Source organism: Tetrao urogallus, assembly GCF_951394365.1.
Source record: "Tetrao urogallus genome assembly, chromosome: 14".
In the NCBI taxonomy this organism is placed as follows: domain Eukaryota; kingdom Metazoa; phylum Chordata; class Aves; order Galliformes; family Phasianidae; genus Tetrao; species Tetrao urogallus.
Genome location: NC_136827.1, coordinates 17291775 through 17314937, shown reverse-complemented (window position 1 = coordinate 17314937; position 23163 = coordinate 17291775). Strand labels below are relative to the sequence as shown.

Below are 23163 nucleotides of genomic sequence, written 5' to 3'. Positions count from 1 at the left end.
GCAGCTGCGCATCGCCCGGCGCCGCCCGAGGGCCAGCAGAGCCGCGGCTGGGGCAGGACGCTCGCCCTGGGACACCTCCTGCTCCTGGCACAGCGGCGGTGCAGGGAGGGGACCGTGCTCACAGCACACAGGCTAAGCTCAGATGCACGACTCATTTTTTCACTCCAGCACTCAGAAATCGCATCTGCACGTCGCTGCCCACGTGGGCTGCGAAGGAAAGCGGTAAGAAAAGCCGAGCGATCCCGGGAAGCTCTGCAGAAAGCAGCGCGTGGAGCCGCCGCTCAGCTCCTGCCAGCCGCCGGCAGCCCAAACCATATGAAAAGGAACCCCGTTCTGCACCAACGGCGCCGCAGCTTTTCTTACGGCTTCGTTCATTCACTGTAGTTTTCATTTTGCAAATACAAAAATACAACAGTTCTTATTGAAATCTATACGCTGGTAGTTTTAGTACACAAAAAAGCAACATATTTACAAAATTATACAGTTTAAGAAAAAACTCTGTACAAAAAAATATATAAATCCTTTGTTCCCTCTATCACTTTTAACTGTCAGGACTCAACACGGTTGCTGCCATGGGCACTTCAACATATACACCGACCGAACCGCAGACAACAAGAACAACATCAGAGGAGACGATGGGAGGAGAGACATGGGGAATAGCTAAGATACGTTTTCCCTCATTCCCTTGCAATTTCACCTCAACGTTAACGAGAACGTCCACATCGCACACAGAGGTTCTAACGCGCAGAGGCGGAGCACTGAAAGGCTGAATTCCCTTCAGCTGGTGAGGAAACCGAAGATGACACCGCTTGGACTTCCAATGCACCACCACAGCACAAAGGGAACGCAGGCAGGGAGCAGCAAACACAGCGCGCTCAGCTGTGTTACCAACATCAGAGCCACAGCAACTCAGGGGTCTCTCTAAATTTTCTTCAGTCGGGAACTTGCTGGCAAATACTCTGGTAAACTAAAAAGAGGAGAGCATTTTTCACTGACATTCAGTTTATTTTGTATAGAAAAGCACATCAAAGCGTACTGAGAAGTGCACCGTGCAAACGCACGGCCAAAGAAAGCGCTCCCTAGGTGGCACTGATGTTGGCGAGCCACAAAAGCCACGCAGCAGTTAAGAGATGTGGCTGCAGGGTCTGAGCTCGCTGCCCTCTTTTCTACCATCGCACGCCGCCGGTGGGTGCAGGTTTGGAATGGTGCAGCCATGAGGCAGCCGAGCGCCGAGCGGCGCCGCGTGAAACGCAGCCAGAGGTGCAGACACACAGCGCCGCTCCAAACCCTGCAGCACCGCAGCCCTGCAGCGAGGCAGGAAGCGCTTTGCTCTGAACACCTCGTGGGTTTGGCTCCAACATAAACAGAGCCAGAGGGAAGAAGAGTTTGGAGGGGCTGTGAGCAGTTGCCCATTTAGTTCTTTCTGGGGAAAGCAGGAAACTCGCTCGATTCAAGCTCACAGACTCAGGAATGCAGCGAACGAACGGCGCGGCTGAGACTGGACTGCACTGAACTACAGGGGAAACCATGGGAGAGCAAACCCTGCCCTGCAGCTGAGCCACTGCTGCTGTGTGCAGCGGGCTTTGAAGAACAGAGCGAACGGACAGCGTCACAGTCAGCCCCTGCTGGATTACCTGTTTCACCCCCTCACAAAGCAAACATTGAAACTGCGTGGCTTTCAAACATCCTGAGGTGTCTGACGAGTTCAGCCACAGTAACTTCTACAGGCAGTGACTGCACGTGAAACAAAATGCCACCTTTCTTCAATTAGTAAATGAGGCGTTTTTTCTTTCATAACATTTAATGACAGTTTGTGTCTTTCCCCCGAGCCTAGAATATTGCTAAATAAAACCTGTAACATCTTTTCAATTATAAGCTAACAAATCAATCACATTATAGAAAACCCAAAACAAGGTAATAGAGGGCGACACAAAAAGAGGACAAGAAAATACTAATATTTGTTTTCTTTCTCTCTTTTTTTATCCTTCTTAAATAGAAAAAAATCACCATCCTGGTGAGCTTGATACTTCTATAAAAAGTTACTGGGCCTTTGGCTAGGTTGGCATCGCAGCTCTATCTCTGAAATGTTTTTATAACAAACTTTGCTCACTTTAAATCTTGTGGTTTGAAAAGAAAGTAAAGCTTTTTTTGGCTCATCAACTTTCTTAAATAGATGTCTAAAAGATGTAGCTTGAACTATATGCCTAAGGTTATACATTTCTAACGTCAAGTTTCATCTTCTCCAAGAACGGGATTCATCCTCGTCTTCATCCTCATCATCATCATCTTCGTGCAAAAACAAATCTGAGGTTTCAGTCTCCTGGATGAAGAAGAAACACGGTTTGAAACCAAAGTTCTGTGCACTAGTGTAGGACCTGTCACACAGCACAGCATGGGCTGCACGTACAGAGCACAGAGCACAGTGCACACAGCTCGTTACCTCCCACAGACCGTCAAGGAGAGCGGTGGACTCTCGCATCAAGAAAGGGAAAGAAGCCAGACTTCAAGGAAGCAGGAATGAAGCCACCCGCCCACCAAAACGGGCCCGTTAAACAAGGCCAGGAAACCCCTTAACAGCCTTTAAGGGCTCACAATTGCAATCTAAGAATTAATAACTTATCCTCCAGTGGAGGATTCGCACCCAGTAACAAGATGAGCAGCCTCCGTATACGTGAGAACGTGAGGTTTATCCTAGCAGTTTGCAAATGCGAGTTTCCAGTGGTGTTTTATTTTCTTCCACTGGATTAATCAAAACCAGGGGAGGTTCTGCTTTGCAGAAACATCTGCAATGAAACTTATTCTGTCAACAGAAACCCGAGTTCTAAAGGAGCTCTCATGCTAAAGCAGTTATTACTTTACCCACGTGTTTTCCTACCTCTTCCTTAGATTCCTCTTCCTCAACTTCTGTGGACACAGAGGGTACCTTAGGTTTGTACCACGATATCTGCAGCCTTCGGTCTTTAAACTTGGATCCCTGGTTAGCAGCCTAGATTGTATTTTAAATGAACACGTTTTTAAAGGGAAAATCAAATTAAGAAGCCTTCAGATCACCAATAACGAGTTAAAGCCAGTGAGCACTAATTAGTGCAGACGTGTGTCTGAACATCTCAGACGTGCATCACCTTCTGCAGTCCTCAAGAGCAACTTCACGTAAGCCTGAATCTACTGAATAATGCCCACCTACCATCAATCCAAAGATATTAACAGGGTTCTAAACTGACTGTGACATTGAGTCCACATCAGCAGAAAACCCACCATAATCCATCAAACATGAAGCACATCCCCCTTTAGCAACACTACATGCAGGAGAAACAAATATTTGCACTACGTAGCTCAAACGAGTGGGATCCAAACCCCCTGAAGTTTAAAGACAAAAAGGCAGACACAAGCAGGTAAAAATCCTTGTTCTGGAACCGAGGAGAAAGAAATCCATCACATCACTTACATTCTCAGCTTCAGAGCGAGATTTGAAGGTCAGAACAACACTCAGTGGGGAGTCTTCTTCTTGGAGATCCTCAATGTCTCCGAATTTCTGTAAGAAGAAAAATTGATGAGGAACAAAAGCAATGCTTTCCTTCAAGAGACTCATCATTATATGCTACACCTGAATTGTTTTGGTCCAGAGCAGCCCTGAAACCTGGTTAGTTTTAGGACAGAATTGAGAGAGAGAGGAACCTCAGCTGCGTTGGATGGCAACACCGCAGCACCTGTGCCTGTATTTTTGGACAAAAGCTGAGATCTATTCACATTCTCATAAATGGAACTTAATTTTGCAGGAAAAAAGGAAATAAATGTATAACTGAATTCAATTCAAATAATTGGCTGTTTCACTTATCTTTCTTGCCCTTCAATACTACTGCAGACTTGTTAAACCAGTCCTTTAGAGCTCATTTATTTGCAGAGGAGATAGGAATCAAACATTGCTACACACCTGACTATGTTCTGCAAACACACAACGCAATTTTGTCTGTGACCATGAAGAGAAAAATGTCTAGCATAGCCAGATGAGCATAAGGCTTTATTTTTAGAAATCAAACACCATTTTTAAGAACGAAAATTGCAACGTCCACAGCTATGACAGATTAAAACAAAAAACAAACCATGCAAAAAGAGGGGAAAAAAAATTAACAACAAAGCCAAACCACCCAAATCCACCACAAAGGGCTTCTGGAGGCAGCACCAGCAGCCTGAACCCATCCCAGGTGGCCCTGAAGAGCAGATGGAAAGAACTCCACCAGCCCTGCGAAGGAGGACGTGCCGTTCTGGGCAGCGTGACTGAGGGCAATGCCAAACATGTGCTTCCTTCAGCATCAGAACTCAGCTAACAGAACAACGTGCTCAGTAACTCACCTTGCACACTACCAAGTTATCTGCTGTTTCCAAATGAGTTTAACTTTAATGAAATTGAAAAAGCAACAGTGTTTTGCTTTCTGAATTACAGAGAAACAAGACAAATGTGCACGAATTGCCAATACCTGTTAAAGCAGACATGCTGACAGGTATTTCTCAGCCTTCCATCATCTGTTTTTAACTATTCTAATGCAGAATAAAAATAAGCCATTTGGCTTTTCCTATTAAAATAATGTGCTAGGCAGCCACTGTAAAGCAGCCATAAAAGGCATTACATTCACACTCTTGAAAGTGTTTATTCATAGCTTGTTCCATCAATTCAGGATGAATTCATACTACAGAAAGGAAGACTTTTATTCATCCTTAAGACTTTGGAAAATAAACTGTTGCTTACAGAGTTCCCAGCCTGCCTCTCTCTGCAGCACACTCTCACGGCATCAGATGCTCACTTCATCTGAGACTGAAAGTGCAGCCCTAACTGTCAGCTTCAGTTTTTCTTTTTAACGTGACCTCAAACTTACAGAGAAGTGCTGCAGCAATTCATCTTTCTCCTCTTCAATGAATCCTCCAACTGTTAGTGCTTTGGGACGATGGTCTACCACCATGTGATTTAACATCCCCCTTCCTCTCCCACCACGGCCCCGTCCTCGTCCTCTCCCTTGGGCTGGAGCCGCCTTTCCTCGGCCAGCAGGCAAAATGCCTAAACGGGCAGCCTGTGGAAAAAGAGGAAAAAAAGGCAAATAAGGTGTAAAGGTTTGAAAGGAGCTTAAACTTGTGTATGTAAAGCACATTAAAAGCATAAATCCTGACATACTTACCTCTACTTGCAGCTGATTTAGCTTTTTCCGCAGTTCAGTTGTGTCTTCCCCAGAAGAGAGTCGTTTGTGGAAGTCTAGTTCTGCATCCAGAAGTTCCTTTTGTGCCTTAGAGAAAAAGGTACAGAAAAGAGAAAATGGAAGTGGAAGGCAGAACATGAATGCACACTTTTAATGCTTTAATCCCCCTCTTTAGCAGTGAATTTATGTAACTGACACAAACAGGTCAGCACACAGCAGCCACACCTCCCTCTAAATTCAATTCATTATGCTGCTGCTTGCCTCCAAGGCTCTCCCCCAGACTCAGTTTTGAAAGGACCTGGAATTCCAAGCTTCAGAACTGGAACAATCCTGAATGAGCTGTAAGTCGCTCACCCAAGCTACTTAGAACCACAGTCTGCTTCTCCACAGTGACCAGGCAAATTCAAAACACGCTGGGAAGCAAGCTGATCGAACATGGTTGTGTTTTTAGGACACGTCATTAGAAACAGTTACAGAAGACAGATGTGCAAGTGCATTGCACAACACATACCTCTGTCTTGGATTTTAATTTTGATGGCGTAGAGGTTGCAGATGAAGTTTTTAACTCATCCTTTAACTGGGATATTTTTCCTGCTAGTTCTTTTAACGTCTTCATTATTTCTGCTCTCTCTTCTGGTTTCATGGCCTTGTTTTTCTCCAGCTTGGATATCAACATCTGTACATTAATAAAAGAGCAGCAATATAAATTCCAGCAAGAATAATGCTGAACAGACAGATATCTACAAAACCAGGATGTGCTTAATGAAGTCAGTCCCAACTCACCTTCTGGCATTCTATTTGTTTTTCTAACATCTCCTGCTTCTTTTTCCTCATGTCTTGTTGGAGTTTCATTGCCTCCTAGGAGAATAAAACTCTTCCAATCAGAAGAAGTAGTCTAGCATTATATGTACTCACATGTCACATTTTCTTTCTGAAGCTACAGAAGTGAGGGCCATAATGAAAACCACTAGTCTGCAAACCACAAAAGTATTCAGTACATCTGGTCTGGAAAACAACAATGAAATCCTGCCAATTTCCTGCTGTGAAGTACTCTACTAACTTCTTTCCACCTCCAAACACCCCTTGAAGAAACATATCCCATGCTGTCAGTTAAGTTCCTCGTATTTGCAGAGATTAAAATCAGAGAAATGCCACCAGAACTCCATCCCTCAAAAAAAAAAAAAGCCTTCCATGTGCATTATCACGATTGTTCCACGATGATAAAGCTTACACTGACTGTGCAAAATGCTACACAGCCACATCTGAGGTTTAAATCGTCCATCAATTCTTTTTTTTAAAGTACTTTAAGCACTGCACTGTTCATCCAGCAGCACACAGCACAGTACCTGCTTCTTCTTAAGAGCTTCCTGTACGTCGTGAGGTTTAGATCCTGCACCAGGCTTCATAGCCGCCTTCAAGTTTGAAGAACTATAAACCATTTTTGAATGGCTTGTAGGAGTAGGAAATGTCTGAAACAGTAGAAATGCATACACAACAATATGTGGCAGGTTAAAATTAGGAATTTTAAATAAATATCTTCTGTGAAACAACGCGTGCTTCCAGAATTACAAAAGGAGACAAATACAGCAACGCAATGAAAACATGCAGAAAGCCTTCAGTCTAACAATCAACCTACTTGGGAGCCACCAGCATAAATGATTCATAGAGCGCTTTCTGCAAAAGATAATTTCTTTTGGTCTTCATCCAAAAACTCCCCCTCTCTCCTGATACCCACGAGGAGCACTGCTAACACTCAGCTCCTGCATCAGAACCAACCCAGCTGGGTAGCACAACCTAACACACTTGTTGATCAAACATTCAGAAAAGAAATAAGGCAGCAACTGTCACTTGCATTCTTCCTTTCTTACAAGAAATAACTTCTTTGTGACCAAGAACATGTGCTGCCTTATGACATCAGTGCTAATTAAACTGTATCAGAATGAACTCTGCAGAAGTATTCTGTAAGTTTCCAGTACCATTGTTAAAGCACAGTGTAAACACCAAAATCACTGAACAGTAATTAGGTTAGTCAACAGAAAGCTGACATGTAAGCTGTAAAATTTGTTTAGAATGAAACAGTGTCAAAAATATGTTATGCTGCTGAAGACGGTGACACTCTCTGGAATTATTCTCCCTGGTTTATATAAAGCAGCTAATGAAAATTGGAAGAAATAAACGATCACGTCACAGAACACCAGTGATGAAAGGAACAAGCAACTGAGGACTCGCAAATCCTGCTCCATTTCCTAGTTCCATTTAGCAGATCCACACAGATGACAGCTGTAAGTGAAAGCACGACGGTCAGGTTTCATAACCATACCTGACAGTCCTCTGCTACAGCCCCAGCCTGACTGAGATCAGACTGATTTCCACCTGCTGCTCCAAGGCGACGTTTCACCGGGACTTTGTTCAGGACATAGGCACCAGATGCCAGCGGTTTGTTCACTGCCTGCGCGTCAGAGATTGAAAAACCAGAGGTTACATGTGCTGCACTTAAAAGCAGCTGTCACTTGGGAGCACTGCTATCAGCTCTGCAGGTCGCTTATGAAAGTACCTTGGGCAGATTGCTGTGCATTGTCACAGCGGGAGCCGGGGCCAGGGCTTGCTGCTGGAGGTGAAGCTGGTGATGAAGAGACGGCGAGGGCGACTGCTGCTGGGGCTGCTGCAGCAGGGGGGGCTGCTGCTCGCTTTCTCTGTGCCAGTGCACCCTTATGAACCGATTGTTTAAAACTGCCTCTGTGCTTGAAATTGCTTTCCTAGCCTCATCATTAGTTAAGTACTGAATCAGAGCAGCTTCAGGATCGTTCTGGAAAGCAACCTAAAAGAAAGAGCTCATGAGAATACATTTCTCAAGGAAGAAAAGACGTCAGCCAGCAGGAATCCAAGCTACAGGTAATCCACAGTAACAAGTGGAATGTGTAATGGTATTAGCAACCCAAAATAAAGGCAATCCTCTCCTGTCAGTCAATCCTCTATGTAATTAGAATCAAGTACATTTTGCAAATGCTATGCACAACTGCAGCTAAGACTATATGTAGTACAATAAAAATTGAGTAAATAATTAAAAAGTTATCCATCGAATATCATCAGATATTCAAAGCACTGTAAACTGGGATAGAACTGAGGAGACCCAGTGCTGACTCCAAAGCTCTTTATTCTGATCTGAGATAGAAACGTCCAAGGACGTACAGTGCAGAGGTTCACCATATTCCCAAAGAAACCTTATCTAACAGTCACACAAAAGTATTTTTCTCTAAAAATCAATCATCACAGGAGTGAAAACATACCTAGTACAAGGTGATTGAGGTAGCATGTTTTTTAGAATGCACTACCGAGATTGAACCAAAGAAAGAACCAAAATATCTTTTGGTCTAAAGCATAAAACTGTGAGCTCAAAAATACAGAGGCTCGCCAGGTGTCTGTCCTTATTCAGACCTCGAACTGAGGATGAAGGAAGTCACTGCTTTCTGCAAAAATAAAACAGCACTCTAACCACGTAGCCAACTGTGTTTTGTTTACACAGTGCTTTTCCAAGGGACACCACTGAACTGGAGCCTCTTCTAGGACGTAACATGATGTAACACCCACGGCATCTCAGCCAAAATGCTCAGAAACGATGCAGGACTTCACACCAAACAGAGTTTTATAGAATCATAGAATTACCAAGGTTGGAAAAGATCTCCCAGTTCACTCAGTCCAAGCATCGACCTCCCACCAGTATTACCCCACTAAACCATCCCCAGGAAACAAGCAGATGATGCTGAACACCTCCAGGCACGGTGACTCCACCGCCCCCAGGGCAGCCTGTTCCAGCACCTCACCACTCTTCTGGAGAAGAAATTATTCCGAATATCCAGCCTGAATCTAGAAGATCTGTTTAAAAAGTATAGGCAAGCTGCTCAGAAACCTGAGAATAGTTTAGATGGTGTTAAATCTGCAAGCCTTTCAAATTTAACAGGAGCAAACCAAGCACGACAGGCCTCCAAAAACAAAAGAAAAGGCTTTTTTGAATTCGGTGACCTCCTCCTGCTAGCTTCCTCTAAGATTGCTCAGTGTTTACTGCAGTGTTCTGGAAGGCTCTGGGGAAAATACCCACACACACACATAAAACTGAGGGCTTTTTGTGCTTGTTTTTTACCTGAATGTTTACAATAGTTCCAAACTTGCTGAAGTGCTCGTTGAGTTGTGTAATATTGTTCAGTTCTGGTGGAATTTTTCGAACTTCTAATTTTGTGTTAGTGTACTGATTCTTTTTCAGAAAACCTGGCTTATTCTGGTTATTATTTGCTTGCCTGCAGAAAACAAGTGCAAGAGAGTAACTGAGAGAGACATGCACACACCTAAGTAAGGTAGCAAGTTATTGCATATTTAAATTTTCTCTAGAGATTAGAAACAACAACCTCCCCAATATTTAGCCTCTGATTACATCAACACATTTTCTGACTCAGTCAACTCAAATTACAGAGGCCAATGAATTACTGTTTTTACAGCATTGATAGCAATCGAGTGCATTCCAGTTAGCCAAGTGCAGCTGTTAATCCTTACTTTCCCAGCCACGGTTTCTTCAGCGGTGGACATTCCAAACTACTTGGCGACCTTTTTCTGCTGTCTGGTTCAAGCACAACTCTAGTTACATTGCTGCTATTATTTGTAATGGGAATGGGAGGTTCGGTCTGGATGATAATATTGGCAGCTGGAGGAAAATAAAAAGCCCTGTGTTATTTACCACACATCAATGAAAACATTGAGAAAAGCTCTCATTTAAACAGCAACATAGGATTGAGTTTAAAAACATTAAAGAAATAGGAAGACTTAAGTCAGTCAGTTCTGCTTACCAAGTTACTTCAGAGATGACTTACTAGCCCAGCTAACCCACGTGAGAAATACAAGCATTTAGTCTTGCCAGCAGAGAGGAGACTTTTAACCTTCAAGCTCAGTACCAGCTTGAAGAAATGCAGTTTTGGCCTTACTTGCAGGTACTGGAACTTCTGGTATGAAAATTAGGCCACTGGCACATACAAAACACTCAACTCCTAAAGAGAGGTGTGAGATGTAAATCAATTTCTTTTTGTTTTCCTATGTGCCAGAGCTCTGCTGATTACTCTGATGAGAAAAAGGTCTGGGCATTTTCAGGCATACAGCTTCATTCTTACATTAGGGGATGGTTTTAGGGAAAACCTTTCACGCACTTGACAAGGCAACAAAGCAATTGGTCTGAAGATCCACCTCTGAGATTTACAATCCCTTACAACTGGAATGGGTTCTTGGAACCAGAATACAGACCCAATCGTGATTTATGAAATTCAGTAAGATGGAAACAGCAACAATAATTTCTGCAGTAATAATTAATAATATTCTATACAGGGTGAGTCCCTGGAAGGAAATTCTGGAAAACAAAACAACAACAAAGCAAACCTTTCTTGTCTGGTCAGTAAGAAACACCACAGTGTAACAGCAAATACTGAAATGCAACAACTTTTTCCTTAGAGATCATGAGCAGAAAGCAGGAGGAAAAAGACAACTATGCCGAAAACACAAAAATTTCTTTCAAGACCTGTAACTTGTACAAAAGTTCTTTTGAGAGAGAGAACACGTCATCATGAGGGGACTACATCCACGCTCATCCAGTTTATGATTCAGAATTACTGAAGCGTAGACTGGGATTTCCATGAGCTAGGAGAACTAGAATGCTAGCTGCAACAAGCACCTTAAACACACCAGCAGGCTGAAAGGAAGTCAGACCATCAGACACAAGCACATGCCACAGCAGTTCCCCTCACCACGACCACCAGAACAGCCAAGGCTCTTAAACATGTCCTTGTCAAATCAAACCCAGCTTCAAACTCCTGTTTAAAGCCAACTTCCTGCACCATTTGATTTCTTCTTTCTAGTAGCCCAATACCCAACAAATACCTAGGCTAAAGATGAATAAAAACCCACCATCCAACCAATAATAATAATAATAATAATAAAAAACAACGACCCTTCTAATATTCCCAAGCAAGTGGTTATTTTTAACCAATAAGACTGGTTTGACTTTAAGATTAGCATTAAAAATTAAAAAATAAAAATAAAAAAAATAGTAGAGACGTCAGATTTTTGGATGCCTGAAAATTGCTCTGAAATACCAAATCAGTGAGAAAAAACACTGCTTTTAGCCTGGAAAACGTAAAAACAAACATTGATGTTCAGAGACAAAAACAGAACCCTTCCCACCTCTTGGATTTGAATCCATCTCCCCAGATGTTAAGCCAATTAGATTCGGACGCTGCGTCTGTGCTCTTGTAAAGAACTGCCGGTACTGAGATCTACCAGCACTGGTAATACTAGGAGCTTCAGGGTTGTAGCCATCTGGCTCATACGTATCTGCAAAAAAGAGGAGAGAAATGCAAGAGGTTTTCACATGAGCTTAAGACTCACGGTCAATCTTCCGTTAAGGAAACACACGGCTGTCCAAGAATAAGAAGCTGTTTCTGTATGAAGAGGGAAGAGAGGTCATACAGACACCAAGTAGCTATAAAAGCCCTTAAATAAGCTTTACACTCAAGTATATCTGGGAATATTCTCCTATTTTAATGATCATTACTGTTTGTCAAAAGCATGTAAGTCTCCATAACTGAGCATTGATGGCAACCTGCCTGATAAAGAAACGAGGCATCTCTATCACAGCCTTCAGCAAGCCTGACACTGCTCCAAAGGGAACAGAACATTTCGTTTGAGTATTTATTCTTATGTCTTGTCCTAAGATGCAAAGAGATTTTCATTCTTTCCTACCCAACAGGTCACATTACTTCAGAAGCTGATTTTTGAAGAATGCAGTTAAGCGATTTCAATCAAAGCAAGCTGAGAAATCATGCAATTTGCCCCTTACTTACCTACTGAATTCTCTTAAGTCAGTAAGAGCGAGATTCGCAGCCTACCTGTGGGGATGCACTCACAATGCTATTTACAGGGATGACTGCGAGAAGACAACAGAACTGACTCACATTTTTCACCCAGTCTGCGGTTCATTAAGGACGATGCATTCTTCAAATAATAAAAAAGGAAAACCTACACAAGAACTTGAATGAATAAAACCCAACAGAAGCCTCCACAGAAACACAGTAGATCCTGGAACAGAATTGGATGCAGATCCAGAGGGAGTCAGAGGACCCAAAACTCTCTACGTGTCCTTATTCTAAGATGGCAATGAAACTGCAGCCTAAAGCAGCTGCCTCAGAACTTCAACACTCGTGTTCGGTCATGCAGTGCTGACTCCGCAGTCAGCACAGCTCAGCACCACCAAGAACCTTCACTGAACTTGTGTGAGCTCAACCACAAGTTCCACCTGCTCAGGGATTCTTCATGCAATTGCAAGGTAACAATCAGCTGTAAGTGTACCAGTGCAAGAACAGGACATGAGATCCAACTTCTACAGAAGTTTAAGAGAAGAGAATTACATAGAGGAACTGAAGTCACTGATGCCTTGTTAGTTAAAACAGACACAAACAAAGTTTGGAACAAACTTTGAAGCTGAAAGAATCAGATGGGAATGTGGTCTGAAAGCATTTGGACTCAACTGAACAGAGACCTTGATGAGATACTTGGATGACTCTAAGAAGACTTTCAGGTCTCTAAAATGACTTTTAAACAGCTCTAAAAAGTACAGAATTCACAAAGGAAATGACACAAACCGTAAACTGAAGTTCTCCTTGTATAAAACATCAAAGTGTTTTTACTCTTTTCATTACCAAAAAAATATAAACTTTATTGGATTTAAAAAAAAACAACTTAGGGTTCTCCAGTTATTTTGTTATTCCTTTCATAAAATACACGTTTAAAAAAAATTGTGCTCTGTAAAGAAAAAGATGTCACATCCATCAACTGTCACGTGTTTTTCTTTTGGTTAGAAAGCTAGAATTACATCAATGCTGGAAAGAAAAGGAGACAGAAATGAAGTACTAATGTATATGGAAAACATAGAGACAATTCTGATGAACAGCAAAGAAAACAAAACCTCTCATGTAGTACACAGAAGTGAGTAGGGGTGAAGACCAAGCTACCCAGTAATTACAGATCAGCAGATGCATCTTTCCCATGCTGATGTTCTACTGAACAGTTTGAAAACAAAGGGTTCCCTTCCTTACACTACAGTTTTGCTACTTGGAAAATACGAGATGAAAAAAAATCTCCCTACAGATGACTTTTCCTCGGGCAGCGACAGAACAGTGCTGCTCCGCTCACAGCAACAGCAGATGATGCGCTCCCACAAGGAAAGGCAGCGCTCTTTTTAGATTTGTGTCTAACGGAAGAAGACAGAGGTAATAACTTCTAATCCCACGAGCTGAAGAAATGTAACGTTGACATGCCGAGCACATTTAAGAGAAAATAAAGCATTGCTTACGTTCTGATACTGTGTACAGGAGGTTCTGGGGTAGCGGGGGGGGCAGCCGTGCTCCCACAGGCGCCAGGCTGGGCACTGCGCTCGTCCCGGGCTGCTCGCGGTTATTGATCAGACTGGACTGAGTCAAAGGCGGCCCTGCAACCACATCGTGGAACAGATGGGTAACACTCCACAGAGAAACATGCAACAATCCTGTGCAGTTAATTCACTCCTTGCCAACAATCACAGCTCTACCACATCAGAAGTTCAAGTGGATGAGAAGCCCCGCTCAGGTAAGTTACTCCGATTACAACCACCCTTCCCTTGTCCCAGAACAAATCAAGCTGTAAGCTTAAGAGTTAAATGAATAAATAAATAAATACAAAATTTGCTTCCCCAGAGCTTTATTATTGTTGGAACTTCATTAGCTAAAGCAGCTCCTCCCTCAGCCTTGCCATGGAGAATCAAGGCTTACTCAGAACACGACATCACACCACCTACATTTAAACCACATAAAATTACAGTTCTAAACCACAAGCTACAGGGCAAAAGGTGTTAACAGGCAAGGTCTAGCTGCTTCTCCCTGTATGCAGCACACACAAGCTCCCTGCTTACTGTACTGCCAAGGAAGGACAGTTGAGATAATACTATGCAACATACTAAAATTAACAGTGATCCACTGGAGCCTTCCACAAAATTACAGCCATATGTAATTTCACCAGAAGCATCATCTTAAAATAACACTAGCACAAACAACTGTTTTCCCAAAGATTAATTTATTAATTAATCCTCCTACAACAACTTGGAAGTGTTTTCCAGAAGCCTGCCTACTAATTGCTCAGTGTACTAATTGCTGAGTGTAAACCCGATACAGAAATCATTCTGCATCCCATAGCTGCTACGATTGTCAAAACATGCATTGTGTTACTGGAATAGAGAGCAATACAACCACACCTTCAATATTCTTACATTTTTCTTCATAGAACTTGCATTATAAAACAGTGAGATAACAGAAAAGGCTGAACTGCCTCAGAGATCCCAGCTGAACAGATCACGGATCTATCGGGTTTCTGCTGCTAAGAAACTGCATACAGCATAGTACCAACAGCATTTATTAAACCTTTGAGGAGATTAGACCTCTCTGTTTTCGCATTAGAAAACAGAAAAGTTGTCAATCCAAACAACACTTGGGTTATGAGATGATCTGAAAGATTTTTCCCTTCCCAGTCTGTTCTGTTCACCTAATTCAATTTGGAGTATAAGAAACACCATGTTTTGCAGGCTGAGTTTTCAAAATTATTTTGGCAATCTTTTGGTTAGTACATTTGGACTACAAGAGGAACTGCAACTCATTGCTTCAACTACAGGTACCTTCCTTTCAGAAAGAGTGACAACTTTAACTTCTAAGACAGAGTGACAAAGAAAAGTGCTTTAACTTACTTGGTACAGGAAGCACAACAGGAGGCGGTGCCTGCGGATGAGCTTGTGGAACTGGGATCCTCAAACTGCGAGCTGGACCTGGCAGGGGAGGCAGAAGCATACCTGGAGGGGGTGGAAGTCCCGGAGGTGGTGGAGGAAAAGGAATCATACTTGGCAAGGAAACTTCATCTACTACTAACGGATCATTTCCATGATCAAACTGACAAAGATCACCAAGTACACAAAATCCTCTCTCTGCAAAACAAAAAAAAATTATATTTTCAGGAAAAAAAACCTCAAAACAATATCATCCCGGTTTTTGCTGGAATTCTGTACTAAAGAGAACACACAATTACTGATTTAGCACTACCACGTGAATTTTCAGAACAAACCCAATGCAATCTTCCATAAAAGCACACAGACATACATTATGCACCATAAAATCCGTGGAAAAAAATAAAGATGCATCACCTGTTTTATGTTAAACACGTGCAACCATAGCTTTTTCAGAACTGCTGGTTGCTGAATTATTTGCCAAGGCATACACAGAACTGTGATCAACATCTGTACGTCAGCAACCACCAAATTAAAAGCAAACTGCTCCCAGCAAGAACAACTCTCTCTCCAGTTAAATACAGCTCACACATACATGCATTTTTACATAGAAGGTGCTCTAAAGGCTTCTGTGCTTTGACTTGAATACTTGGGAAAAAAATGGATATTGCAATATAACGAAAACCAGGCAGGGACAGAAAACAGCTTACCATCATAATCTTGACACCTTCTCTTAGGTGGAGGATTTCTGCCAAATGAACTGGGATTGCTATGATTGTTGTAATAATTTGACCAACTCTCTGTTGTGTTTTCAAGATGGTGCGCAGGTGCAATTACAGTAACAGCACTGGGAATAGACTGTGCAGCAGAATACTGTTCAGAAGAGTTACTGGCAGATGCAGAAACTGGATTATATGTGCCTTCAACATCATTTCGTTCGCTCTTGAACTTTGATCTCTCACGGTGCTCTGGTTAAAAAACAAAATGAAAGCAAAACGATTCAGCTAAGGATTCATAATTTGTTCTGTAAATCAGAGCCCTAGAAGAAAAAAATAAAACCCCAGACAACAACACAGACGCTCGCTTAAATATTCATTAATCTGTACGTGAGATTGTTCTTGAAGATCAGTCTTACCCATGGATCAACAACGAACCATAACGCAGGCAGGTTTTACATATCAGAAAATTAGATGCTTTCTTTACAAAACGAACGTTCTTTCTTTTACTCCTTATACTTCCTTGGATTTTAGCTTTCCCTCTTAAAGTAGAAAGGGTGAATAAACTCAGCAAACCTCCACCCATCAGTAATTGAGGTGGTCTCAAAACACATTTGTAATCTATGCCTCTTATTTTTCCTAGAGTTCTGAATTAACCCTAAAGAAATAAAGGATTGTGTGGTCATGACCTTCAATACAAAAGGACCTTCTCTAAAAATGCACGGTAACAAAAAGATTTACGCTACTTTGCAAAAAAGAGTGCATCTTTAAAAACATCAGCAGCTTTGTTAGCATATAGAGCACATAAATATCAGCTACTGATATCCACCGGTATACACCTGTGGATAAATTAAGAGGTTAGCAAAGAAGAAAACAATCCCCTTAATTATCCTACCCTGATGAACAGCACCTTAACGATTTCAGGAAGACAAAGTTCTCGAAAGTTGCTCAGATGGCTCAAGGGCACCTGCAGCCTGCTAGACCATCCCAGGTGCAGGAGTCCTTGACACCACTGTCCTCCTAAAGCAGCACCTCGAGTACTCACCAACACTTCTGTTTGCATCATGGTCTTTGCTTCTACCCCTGCTGCGGCTGCGACTTCGACTCAGCCCTCTGCTTTTACTCCGGCTTTTGCTCCTGCCTCGCCGCCAGCTGGACTTGTCTCTGTACAGGTCGCTCCTGTCGTAGTACCTGTCGTAGTCCCTCCACTTTCCATCATCTCTCCTTTTCTCTCTGGTTCTAGAAAAACACACACGTAGACTACATTTATGAAAAGAGAAACTCATTCATTCACAGAAAGCAGCCAAGGGAGGACTAACGAAAATTAGAACTGTGAGGAAGTCATAGATGAACAAAAACAGAAGGAATTTTAAGAATGATGTTGACTGTATGTTTGTGTCCTGGTGGAGGAGACAGGGGAAATGCAGCAGGAAAATCCCCCCCCCGATGATTTTCACTTATATAACAAGAGAAAGAACGGAACTGACAACATCTCTAGGCACCAACAGTGGAAAAGTACTGCCATTTTTTCCCAAGGAGGCCAAAATCTAGGATAGGGTTGTCATACATGCAATCAGCACAGAAATACACTGCAGACAGAGGAAAGTGGGCAGCAAATCACTGTTTTACGTTATAACCTAAGAGGTACAAACCCTCAGCTAAAGACTGCTGGGAAATACAGAAGGTATTCAACTACTAGCCTTTGTTCACTGGAATCTGCACGGCTTCTCTGTGGACTAGAATGCTTCTTCTTCCTGCTATCCCGCTCTTCTTCCACTGATTCTTGAAAATTCTGTTTAACAGACAGCTACAAAATAACGGTGAACATTACTTTTTTGTAAAACAAAGATTTTTTTCAAATCAAAACAATACAGAAAGGCAGCCTTAAATAATGATTCGCTCATCCTTGCTCAGGATTATTCAGGAAGAATTGTTAGAAATACTCGAGATTTGCCTCGACAGGGCTCAGGATAGCCCAGTCTGAGGTGATACTCTGAAAACATGGTTGGATGGCACGATCTATGGTCCCCTCCAACCAAAGCTTACGTATGATTCCATTCTCATTCCTCCATTTGCAGGAATCATGCAATACACTGAGCTGCATGACAAATCAAGGTGCTGAGGTGCAATAGCTACTGAATGCCCTGCCACATAAAACTATCATCAACATATTTTTTTTTCTTCTTTCACATCCCTGAAACACAACCAAAACAAAATTAAAACCAAAACCAACCAGTCAAACAAAGCAGTCCCCCTCCCACCATTTCATTGCTGTTTAACAGAGTAGTTTTTAAAAAACTGAGAAATTATGTCTGTTTTTGAAGAATTGATCAGCAAACTGTGAAAGCCTTCAGTTGTTCCAAATCACAACCTTCAGTCACCAAAGCTACAATGACAATCAATTGTCACAGAATTCTGGAGCTAATCCTCAAACAGAAAAGGACATAAGAAAGGAAAGACAAGCAGCAGCTCCGATTTAAGTGGACTGATGAGTCGTTTCTCCCAAATAACATCTACTTTCCACAATGCAGCACAATACAACTTTGCTTTAGTTGACCAGCAGAGTTCGATCATCAATTATTTGTTACTATCAAGACTGTCCAACAGTTCAAACACTGAAGACAGAACAACTCATTCCAGCAAGGTGTTCCTTCATCTTATGTTAGGCTCACAAATACACGAATAAGTTTGAATACCAGTTCAGAACACTTGCATCAAACAGCATTTCTTAGGGCTCATTTGTAAAAGACAACAACAGTTTTTGCTCTTAGCACTTCCTGACACAAGCATCCCTGGAAGGGAAAGAACTGGAATATTTTATCTGCTTTATCTGAATCTTTCCCATAGCAAAGGAAACACACACATAGCCTAAAATATCTTGCAAATTGTGCTAGGACTATACTAGCAATATACTAGAAATAAAGAAAATTTACTTCTGTAGCAATTTTCCCCATCTTCACTCAGAGGTGATACATTAGGATGCTATAAAACCACACAGACACAAAGCTCTTATATAAATACTACCAACACAGGAAAAAGAGAAGTACCAAACACAGGTGAGGATATTTGAAATTGAAAGGGGTTTGGATACTTACAAAAATATGACCTTGCTTTCTCAAAAACTTGAATGCTTTCAATTTTGTCAATAAAGGTTAAAAGACAAAACAAGAACTGCTGGCAAATGAATGCTACCTCACTTTTTTCAGTAACTGATCCTCAAATAGAGAATTCAACTGTACATATTACAGAACACATTTAAAATAATTTCCAGAACATTTCCTATTCCATTTTTTTAATGTTCTGTAAGGAATAGAATGTTTTCCTTCTCGCTCACCTCTGAAATCCTTTCAGATCAGTGCCAGCTCGTACTACCAGGGACAACAGGACAGGATTTTTGGATGCTACTGACCTTGATCAAAGGCAGACTTCACAAAGGGATTTTAAAATATTCTTGCCTGAATTACCTTTCATTTTCCTTCAGACACACACAGACAGTAAGGGTCACTAGTCCCAGCACAACAAAGTGGATTTTGCTATTGTGTTTTCTCCCATAACTGTTACAGGATGGCTACGTTCAAAATTAGAGGCAGGTAGGGAATGAACGTGGTTACCTCCTCCTTGATGACTTCTTTCTCCTGACCTGCAGGCTTCACTTCTACTTTTGTGGGTTCGTGAGAAGGAAGGTAACTCTTCGTGTACAGACTTTCAAAAAGTTTATCTACAAAACCTGAAGTTTCTGAGGATAGAGAAAATAACAAAAATATTATCATATATTAATGTATGATTTAAGATAAATCATATTAATATATGATTTAAGTCATTGTTAGGAATGGATTTGCCAGAAAAGTCCTTGGAAAAAAAAACAAAAAAAAACCTTGATAGACTGCTTACTGCTACAGCAGCAGTAACTCAGATTAATGATTAATAGTTCAAGAAAACAGAATTACATTTGTGGAGTTTTACCTTGTCTTTTTAGACAGAAAAAAAACCATCAAATGCATCACAGACAAAAACACAGACTTCTTTCAATCACATTTACAACTTTGAAATGTTCTAAGAGGCAAAAGTGATTGGAATTTATGATCAAGGAAAAAGGTCTACGCCTAGCCCACCAAATAAAATCAACAGTTGATTTTAACACCTCAAATTGGAACCAAACCGCCCTGAGAAGCTCTCCAAAAGTTCAACAGGTCAGGCTTTCAGAAGTCATCAAACATGCGACAGAGAAACTTCCAGCAGTACGAGAGACATTTCAGAACAAACTCAGGTGTTAGCTTTTAATTGAGAAGAGCTCCTCCTGCTCCCCATGAACAAGAGCGGGCTGCAGAAACACGATCTGGTGCCGAAACAAAGGAGATCCACAGTACCTTTCTGCAGAAAGACGTCCAGCTGATCAGCACAGAAAGCTTTTAGCTCCTTCTCTGGTTTGTCTTTCTTAACTAATGCCACAACATAGTTGGCTAAGGCTGATGGGTCTGCATCACATCTACAGAGAGAAAGAACCGTTCTTGATTCAGCTGAAGAACAGCAAAACCGCTGTGCTTTGGACACTGACTGTTACAGAAGGACCACCAAAGGAAACCCAGAATGCAGCTCACCTGCTGACACAAGAGCACCAGGAGGACTGAACTAGCATTCTCCCGCTCCCCACCCCGTTAATTACAGTGAAATACTTTAATTGTCTGGTGACCACCCCGCCCCACCACAGCTGACAGCTCTCCCAGTCTCTCTGAGGCTGCTCCAGAATAATACCTTCCAGCCTCTTTACAAACATCCAATTCCAGGGCAGCAGGGCACATTTTTCTCAACTTTCACTAAGCGTTGCAACCACCACCAAGAGCAGCCATACAAGAATTACAGAATGAGAAGAAAAGTCACTGCGTAATTGTCTTAAAGTACTAATGTGGTTTTAAAATACACATAATATTTAATATATACAATATGCATCCCAGAGAAATACTCCCCAAAAGCACACAGATAGATACACTCTGTACAGCTTAAGTTACTGTGCATAACGTACAGAAGTTTGCACTTCCAGCATTTCCATGCCCACAAATTTCACATTAGTCCTTTCATACTGGTAAAGTGCAAAAAAGGGTGTAATTATTAGCACAGAATCATTAAGCTCCTCACCAAAACCCTCATCTAGCTTCATGAAAGCGAAAGATAGGCAACTGTGCAGCGATACTCTGCCACTAATCTTAAACTGGATATTGTTTAGGTTCCACTATTCAGTGCAATATCATTAAGCATTAACTCCTCATTTTGCTTCTCTTTAAGAAGATGCAGATGTAAACCATCAGAAAGCAGGCAGCACCCCAAAGCAGTTCAGTGATTCAATGTGTTTTTTAAACCTTTAAATCTCAACACGCTTTTTAAAGAGAGGAACGTCAGCTATAGAAACATGAAGAACACGAAGTGTGCAGACTCCAAAACAATCTCAGATGAAAAAACTCAACAAACTAACAAACACACAAACTCATGTAGACAACAACTGGTTAAAGAAGACTTCTTAATGAGCTGTCAGTCAAGCAGTTCTGCTCCACACTAGTTTGCTTGTTCCCAGAATCCAATTAAAACCGCGTAGAATGCAGCAATTAACCACAAAGAAACCACAAATGTACAGATTTTACAGTTCTTATGCACACATGGAGAAAAAGAAATAAACTGCACTAAATGCATTCTGTGGCAGTGACCAAGTGGAACTGACTGTAAGTGCTATATTTGAACAGGAGGAGATGAGCATCCATCACTTTGTGACCTGTCTCCTCCTCCCAAGTGTTCACATGGAGCTGTGAGGAGGGGAGCAGAGCCTGAGGAGCCTTTCAGAGGGATCTGACCGAGTGTCAGAGAGACTCCACGAGAAACAAAGAAGGCAAGGAAGCCACCTGCCTTGGGATACGCTGCTCAGAAGATATGCACCAACACGTGCATATGCAAGTGGCACACAGGGACAGGGGGAGAGCAGGAGATGCTTTACTTTGGGCACGTTAAGATAAAGCCTTCCAGAGATTCAGTTTCAGAGTTTCCTGTAGCAAAGCACACGTGTCTGTAAGCGTACAACCATTGAGATGTTCCACGTTCCTTGTTGCCTGCGCTTCTAACAAACCAAGCCGAGTTTTGGACGCGCACATTCCGACCCTTGGTGCTCAGAGCGGCCACACCGCAGTAGCGCAGGTGTGACAGGCCGGTGAGTCCCCAGCAATTTGCACAAGCCGTTGACGCGCCGCGTGCGAGCAGCCCCGCGCTACGGCCGATCCGCACCGACAACTCTCGGCCCCAGGCAGCGCCGGGCCCCGGCCGCACCGTGCGCGGAGAGCCGTGCCCGTCCTCAGGCGTTCCCCACGGCCCGGACAGCGATCGGCGGCTCCGGGCAGCGCTCGCCCCCGGCGCGGCGGGGCGGGGCAGGGCCGGGCAGGGCAGGGCAGCCCCGAGCCCCGCATCCCCGCCTCCTCCTCTCCTCGCAGGCGGCCCGGCCCGGCCGCGCCCTCCCCTCCCGGCTCCCCCCAGACGTGAGGACGCGGTAACCGCCCCGGCCCCGCCACGCCGCCCCAGCCCGGCCCGCGCTCACATCGGCTCCAGCAGCTTGGCCAGCCAGGACTTGAGCGCGTCCACGTTATCGATGAGCATGGTGCCGCCGCTCCGCCGCCCCTACGGCTCTGCCCGCATCGCACCCGGCCCACGGCGGTTGCTGCCCGGTCCCCTCCCCCCGCCGAGGCCTAGTACCGGAAGTACCGCTTGCCGCGGCGCAGCCTGCTGGGCGCATTGGGGGCGGGACCCGGCCGCCACGCGCCAATCAGACGGCGGCGCCGCCGCGCGACCGGCCAATGGCAACGGCTAGGCGCCCATCCCGAAGGTCAGCGGGGCTCCAGCGGGCGGGGCCGGGCGCGCACGTGAACCCCGGAGCGCCATGTTTGGGGGGGCTCTTAAAGGGGCCGCGCGCAGCCGCGCGTCAAATGGGGCGGGGCGCGGGGGGACGGCCGGCTGCCGGGGGGCGGGCGGAGCCGGCGTTATTTTTATTTGCGTTCGCACGAGGCGCCTTTCTGTAAGGAGCCGCGTCTCCGCGCTCGGCCCGCGGCTCCCGGCGGGCGGCCCCGACCCCACCGCAGTGGTACGGCCCGAACCGGCCGCGCCGCCGCCGTACGTTCCGGCCGTGGGGCGGGGCGCAGCGTTCCACTCCCATCAAGCACGGCGCGCCCGGCGGCAGCATGGCGGTGAGTGGGGCGGCGTCCCGCACGGCAGCGGGGAGCGCGTGGCTCCGGCACTGAGCAGCGCCTTCGGAAGAGCCGCGCGGCTCGGAGGCGGAGCGCCGTCCCGTAGCGCTGTGCAGCGTGATAGAGAGTCGCGCCTTACGGCACGGCGTCGCGTTTCGTCGCGTTTCTTCTCGGGCGCGGTGCCCGGTGTCATTCCGTGAAAGAGCCGGCCG

At 43.8% G+C, this 23163-nt stretch overlaps 1 protein-coding gene across 1 annotated transcript; it reads right to left on the bottom strand.

The window, feature by feature from the left end:
* Positions 1-2233: 2233 nt before the first annotated feature.
* LOC306951617 (RNA-binding protein 27-like) lies at positions 2234-22367 on the bottom strand (the record flags this gene model as incomplete). The annotated part of the gene is made up of 20 exons (XM_079542152.1): positions 2234-2320; positions 2876-2986; positions 4872-5063; positions 5169-5273; positions 5698-5862; positions 5970-6044; positions 6533-6655; positions 7507-7635; positions 7741-8004; positions 9325-9478; positions 9732-9879; positions 11403-11552; positions 13570-13704; positions 14989-15222; positions 15732-15989; positions 16783-16976; positions 17438-17529; positions 19349-19473; positions 20105-20223; positions 22309-22367. 20 exons carry the CDS (start codon positions 22365-22367, stop codon positions 2234-2236), a joined length of 2919 nt encoding a protein of 972 aa, XP_079398278.1.
* Between the last annotated feature and the right edge of the window lie 796 nt (positions 22368-23163).